Here is a 6,812-nt window from a genome sequence, read left to right as displayed (position 1 = left end):
AGATTTGTCTTTTTGAGGTGTGACTCATCTTCCTTTCAATGGTGAGACTCTATCAAACTCCATTGTTGGTTAGTGAAACTCTGTTCATCATGAAATTTATCTATCTTTTTTTTTGTTCTTTCTTTTGAATGTTCCTTACCATGGTAACGCATGGGAATATCCTCCATTATATTATCCTAATGATTTCACAAAATTAACCGTAAAACATTGAAAAATTAGTTATAAGTCTCCGATTATTGATGAATGTTGTGTTGTTAGCAATAGCACTAGAATTCGCAAGTGATGCCCTCATGTTATGTACCTTGGAAGGAAAGTAATATAGGTAGCCCCATCTTGTCACAAGTAATACTATTTAGTAGATTAATACAATCGTCCTACAACTTGAGAATGTGACAGTAAAAATCAGCCATTAAATCAATATTTGTAAATAAAAAATAAATAAAAAGGACTAATTTTACTGTTACGCTAACTCATTTATATGACAGTTTTATAGCAGTCTACTAAATAGCATCACTTTTTGGTCACTGACTCAATTACGCTTTCTTTCGGCTAGACAAGCCCAATTAACTTCTTTAATTTGGCTGCTGGGATTACCAAATATACTTCAGGCTATACCATTAATTAATGGCTAATCTTTTTTTGAGAAATTAATGGCTAATCTTGAAAAGGTATCAAATCCCAGTTTTTGAACTCCTGATTAAAAACAAATAATTGGCCATCCTTTGATACCATCCAACTGCATTCAGTCTGGCACCGGTTAGAGTCCTGTTCGTATGAGTAGGCATCAAAATGGTGCCAACTTGAACCACCCCAGTGCACATCACAGTAAAACAATGTGGTTCCCCAGAAATTCACAGAGAATTTCCACTCCATTTCAAGGCCATCAGGGACGGCAAGATAACCGAGGTCGTCGTCGTGTGATCGGCAATGGACGCCCATGATCCTGCCGGAACCCAGCTTGTTGATGACCCTGACATGAACTTTATCTAAGAAATCAGCTCTTGACAGGCCAAGAAGCACCAAGAGGAGGATGATGAAGCTTTTAGTTTGGATATTCTGCATTTTCCTTTGCTATTTGTTTCTTCTGAGATGAATAGCTGGTTCTTTATAGAATACACTCTATGATCAACCCAAGCAAAGCACATGACTAGCTACTCTTCTTTTCCTCTTTGTTTATGTGGGCATGTAGGCATTGTTGTTGCTTACCTTTTTTAGTGTGAAAGAAAGATTATGATGCCCAGATGGCTAACATGTTACTTTTCTGTGAGGGTAAATGAAAGCTAGACTAAAACAAATTTCTTTCCACCGTACAAAGAATAAGGTTTGATTTTGTGCCTTTATGAGGTTTTCAGATAGAAAAAAATCACTACAAAACAAAACTTTTTTACTTTTTTCATACCGCTTTTTCATTTTTTTATACAAAACATTCTTACTTTTTTTTTTTTTTTTCACATCAATCTACATCAACTACGGTATCTAGGCCAACCCATTTACCAAACACCACCCTAAGGCGATGAAGGAGGCAACCTTCTGCTGTGCACTATGGCACATCACAATCGGAGACATGGTGAATCAAAGAGCTCTCCCTTTTAACCTAGGTTTGTCTTAAAATTAATAGGGCAAAAAAGGTGATAATTATGAATTCTTTCCATCTTTAGAAAGTATTCCTCAAAATGCAGATGAAGAATAGGATAATGCATCGTGCTACAAATATAAATGACAATACAAACACCAAATTTTTGGATAATTCATAGCAAGTTTTAAGGTAGCAACACAAATATAAAAAGTTCTACAGTACATCACTCTGAAAGTCAGACATAGACATATTAGATATTAAACTTCAACCACATCACACTTTCAATATTCCTAAGTCACAAACTCACATCCGGACTTTTGACGCTCTTATTTAATTAGCGAAATAGGCCTGTTCCTTGCCTACTCCATTAATTTACACCACTTTAGCTACATTTAAGGCTTCACCGACAACCTTGAGCCAAACGGCTGCAAGGAATGGCAGAAGACAACCTTAATGTAGATAGCCAGGAATGACTTGCTTACTTACTTATCAGATGAGCCAAGGATGACTTGCTTACTTACTTATCAGATGAGCCAAGAATGATTTGCCTAGCAACCGCATGGTTGCTGCAGCAAGGGTAGGGATTGATACAACTGTGTAACTAGCACCAATCCCATTTGAACCCTGCTATCAGACTTTGAGGTTGCAGCAGTGATCTACTGCTGCAACCCACTTAGAGGGCATAACAATGCCACGCCCACCATCCATCATGTCTGATAGAGAGTGGGTAGATGGCATGAGATGATTGATTGGGAAGAGATCAAGATCTCCCCTAGAGAACATACTCGTCACCTCAGACCCCGAAAAATTTGAACCATTAGCATTTGCATCCTTTGATGAGTTTAGAGTACCGCTATCAGACTGCAGGACTTCAGAACTCTGAGAGCCAGCGCCATGAGAAAGTTGTGCATTGCCAGCCTTATTCACTTCAGTTCCACTTTTTCCTTTGATCACAACCTTTGTGTTCAAGAAGCGGCCACCGCCATGAGAAAGTTGTGCATTGCCAGCCTTATTCACTTCAGTTCCACTTTTTCCTTTGATCACAACCTTTGTGTTCAAGAAGCGGCCACCGCATCCTCGTGGTCTTCGCATAGCATGGAGATGGCGTGATTCATGCATATATGGCTGTAAAATAAACATAAAATCTAAGTATTACAACTTGACTGTTCAAGGCGTATCTGCATTTTCATGTAAAGGAAGATTCATTTCACAGGGGAAGGAAGAGCATATTGGTCTCAATTAGTACTAAATCCCAAGACTCTTGAAAACAGAAGAAAAGCTTAGATTTTATCTGCAATTTTCAGATAGCAACACTTAATATATTCCATTTAAGATATTCTACAGGCCAATTCATTGAATTACCAACAAATCTAGACAACTTGATAGCCTAGATGGCCAAGTTGTTACTTTTAGGGCTACAAAAGTTTTGTTGAAGGAAAGCTTTCATGGTAGGCCAAAAGCACAAACACCAATAGACATGCACAGTGAGCACGAAGCAATAACTAGAAAAATATGTTATTTCAAACGAATCCTACCACTTTTGACCCTCACAAAAATCACATTATATGAATATTTCCTACAAAAAAAAAGTAAAAGATCATGATAGGAAATCAAGGTATCATACTTTACGAACTCTTGCCACTTTGTTCTCCATTACTGCCTTTGCACGGGACTGCCGACGCCTGATAATCCCATGGTACTGCTTAGCATTAACATATATAGGTCCATCATCAGTTGGCATGCTCAACGGCAGCATAACACGGCCCTAATAAATGTGAATGAATAGGAATGTGAATCAGTAAATCTGCTACAATTACAGTTGTACTGGAGCATCAATAATAAATAGCATAATTTTGGCACATTTTAATTGATTTTTAACTTATCATGAAATATAAATTAATAGCATAAGCAAGATTACTTCCAATATAATGTTGAAGACTAATGCATGACTATGTTAGGAACTCTGTTGCAAAGAGTGTCCGGGTACAGTGGGCACTGGTACACAACACACTACCAAACATACTTGAATTAAAATACAAAAATCTAATAATAAGGCAATAAGCTGCTTCTTTCCTTCTTTCTTATCACTTTTCTCTCATGCATAACCAAACCAGAGAGATAGAGCTCACCATACCACTATTTATAGGATGAGCAAGAACTAGAATTCCTCATATAATCAGGCTTAAAAGCAAGAGAAAATTTAACTTAAATTACAAAAAAGAAAAAAGCAAGGGAAAAGTTTGATTCACAAGAACAATTCAAGTCCAAGAACAGTAAATCTAAACAATTGGTTACTAGAAGAAATAAAGAGAGACAAACCGAAATTTGAGTTCCACAAGTTGGGAAGACTCCATAACATTGGTCCGCATAAGGATACTTCGCATAGATCTACAGTTTCGGCCCATACAAATTAGCAAAACGTTACCACTCAACAATTGAATTAGAATTTTATGATAACCAAATGTAGACAATAAGAAAATTTTACCATAGGCTGACCAAATCCTAGCTCAAAGCGACCTCGATATTCTGGTGGAGATGACTGGAGAGAAATGGCTGCCTGAGGCTTCTGCCCATCCCCTCTGCAATTATCTGAATGAGAAATACTTGGTTGGTTAACAAAACTAAAATTGCACGACCTCGTATACAAAAAAAGTGCGTATGAAGTTAAACTTCTGTTTCTATAAACTGGATATGAAAACTTGTTTGCAGTGATTTTCCTTTAATGATCAATAATCAAAATAAGTCAGCAATCACTTAGCAGAGTGTGTCGTGAGATAAAATTCATTATCCATCACAAAAATCTGAGCTTCCTTTAGAAAAGAAGGAAATTCATACCATACTTCGAACTTTGAGTAGATATAGAAGTGACATGCTAAATTTGTCAAACTACTAACTTATGGAACAAGAGGACCATTATCCAGCTCATGGATATATACTACTTTCACTATCTATATAAGAGAAGGTGGTTGGACACAGCAACCCCAAAAATTCTCTCCAATAATTGATGACATCATCAAAATTCACTTCAAAGAGTTCCCAAATGACTGTTTGAGACAAATAGCAATTTATCAGACCAAATAGATATATAAATTGACATAATTACATCTCAGCTAAGTTCAGAAAAAAATTTGGTACCAGACAAATAAGGTTTGGCAATCCACACCCACATCCAACATATACTTTACACCCAAGTAATATTGTTAGAGATTAGGATTTATGAGAGTTATGATCCACTTATGCTAATAACGGTATTAGTCATTTCACAATACTTTTTTGTTTCCAATGCAACAGCTGTTTTAAAAAGTTTTTGCACTAGTATAGTAAAATTTTGATAAGGGTAGTTTGATTTAGGCCAGCAAGAACCTCAACTCACTCCTTTTGTATTTTCCTTTTTCTATTACTATAATCATGAAGGAGCAACATTTCAATCGGACAACGAATTCTCTTCGTCATAAGGTTCAATAGCTTACAATTACGCAGCAATCTCGTTGTTAAGTGTCTAAATTCTTCACTTAGTTCTTGAAGTTTATGAGGATACAAAACAGAAAGCGCCCTATGGAGAACCAGTTCCATGAGCAGCCTAAATCGTGCTGTGCTGATATTCTCACTGCTCCCTTGACGGCACTAAGGGTGGGAATTCGTGTTCGCATGTCGGGTTCGAATCGTGTAGAGGCATCTTGGTGATAAGAGTGATGCAGAAGATGATCATAAAGAATAGAACAGAATTGTATAGTTGTAAACTTGTATTATGATATGAATAACTTAACTTGAGAAGTCCAAGAAACCTGATACTACCAAAATGGCAGAACCAAAAGCAAAAGATTACCGGGAAAGATAGTGAACTGATTTGTATTCCCTCTATCCGCTCCATGTTCCATACCCCTCCCTGCTTGTTTGTTGGAAATTAGTTGGTCTCCACCACCGGCATGTTCCATGGAAAATGGCTTCAATTGACCACACGAATCGCCATAGCCCGATTGAGAATTGAAGGAAGCACCAGTCCACCAAGGCGCTGGCAACTGCCCCATAGGATTGAGGCCAATCCCTTCAAATTCTTTGATGTACACTGTTTGAGTAGCCATCTATTCCCAAATGCTCCGAACAAGGTCTCTGAGACTAACTTGACTCAAAACAGGTCACTATAATTCCTGCAATTCAAAATCGTAACCAAAATTCTGTTAAATACAAATTCAACTTCATAAGAACAAAAAAACTTATTCCACATGTACGCCAAAGATCTGCAAGAAATAAACTACAGCATAATGCAAGTCTAACAAATTACATTAATCCCACATACAACTACAGGAACACCAGCAAAGGGGGAATTAAAACAACAGAGAAGAAAAACCAACAAACTTTTTTTTTTTTTTTTTGTAATATTTATATATCAATTCAAACTTAAAACAGCATGAAGATGATCCCTATTCAAAACCAGAGAAAAAAGGCACAAACTTTCCACAAACACCAACCAAATTTCAGGGAAAAATACACAGAACCCAGTTAATAAAGAGCGAAAACCAGGTTATGTCAGCACAAACCAAAGGTCAGTTCAACATAGAAGTGATAGAGAAAGTGGATATTCTGTAAAAGACCCAGAAACTCTGGAAAGAAAAGAAAGGAAAGGAAAGGAAAGAAAGTAGTGATCGAAAAAAGGAGAAGAGAAGAAAGAGAGTGCTCACTCTCACTCACTCACTCACCCTCCTCTCTCAGTAGAAAGCAGCAGCTTTGAATTGCCCGCTCAAGCAAGGAAACCCCATTCGCTAGGAGCCATGTCTGTACAATTTCAAGCGAAGCTAAAAGAGACGGAAAGAGAGAGAGAGGGGGGGATGATAAATGCGTACAAGCGTACTGGAACAACACGCCCTCAGCCAATTATCTTCAGCTTTCATGCAATGTCCTTTGTATCTTGTGCCATATATATAAAATACACACAACCCCCCTTCTCTCTTCTCTCTCTCTCTCCCGTCACACAGGCACACGCACAGGCACAACCTGGGTTTTCTTTAATCATTAAAAATTTACTTCTTTTTGGCTCTCTCTGGTGGACCCTTTTGGGGGCTCAATTTTTCCCATTAATTATATATATATATATATATTTCTTTTCTAAAATACTGGCTCAACACTCAACAGTAGGCATTGTATAACCGCCTGCAGTCTATATTGGGCAAGAACCGTTTAGACTTTTTTGCTTTTTTACCACCAAGTGGGACACAGATTTAGAAATAATGTCCAGAAC

The 6,812-nt window shown here is 37.4% G+C and overlaps 2 protein-coding genes across 3 annotated transcripts; both read right to left on the bottom strand.

The window, feature by feature from the left end:
• Window positions 1-654: 654 nt before the first annotated feature.
• Window positions 655-1,062, bottom strand: LOC132162240 (self-incompatibility protein S1-like). Its single transcript, XM_059572502.1, has one exon. It carries the CDS (start codon window positions 1,060-1,062, stop codon window positions 655-657), a length of 408 nt encoding a protein of 135 aa, XP_059428485.1.
• Window positions 1,063-1,717: 655 nt separating this feature from the next.
• On the bottom strand, window positions 1,718-6,527 carry LOC132191925 (nuclear transcription factor Y subunit A-10-like). Of its 2 annotated transcripts, none has more exons than XM_059607059.1 (6): window positions 6,256-6,527; window positions 5,403-5,724; window positions 4,062-4,165; window positions 3,896-3,964; window positions 3,201-3,341; window positions 1,718-2,701 (listed from the first exon to the last, which is right to left on the bottom strand). In XM_059607059.1, the coding sequence occupies exons 2-6, from the start codon at window positions 5,656-5,658 to the stop codon at window positions 2,207-2,209; spliced, it is 1,065 nt and encodes a 354-aa protein (XP_059463042.1). In that variant the 5' UTR covers window positions 5,659-5,724; window positions 6,256-6,527; the 3' UTR covers window positions 1,718-2,206. The 2 variants fall into 2 exon arrangements, with proteins under 2 accessions (XP_059463042.1, XP_059463041.1); XM_059607058.1 differs by having other exon boundaries at window positions 6,274-6,527.
• Window positions 6,528-6,812: the final 285 nt, after the last annotated feature.

The sequence above is a fragment of the Corylus avellana genome, chromosome ca9 (genome assembly GCF_901000735.1).
Source record: "Corylus avellana chromosome ca9, CavTom2PMs-1.0".
Classification (NCBI taxonomy): domain Eukaryota; kingdom Viridiplantae; phylum Streptophyta; class Magnoliopsida; order Fagales; family Betulaceae; genus Corylus; species Corylus avellana.
The sequence above is the reverse complement of the archived record's forward strand: the minus strand, read 5'-3'. Positions and strand labels throughout refer to the sequence as shown.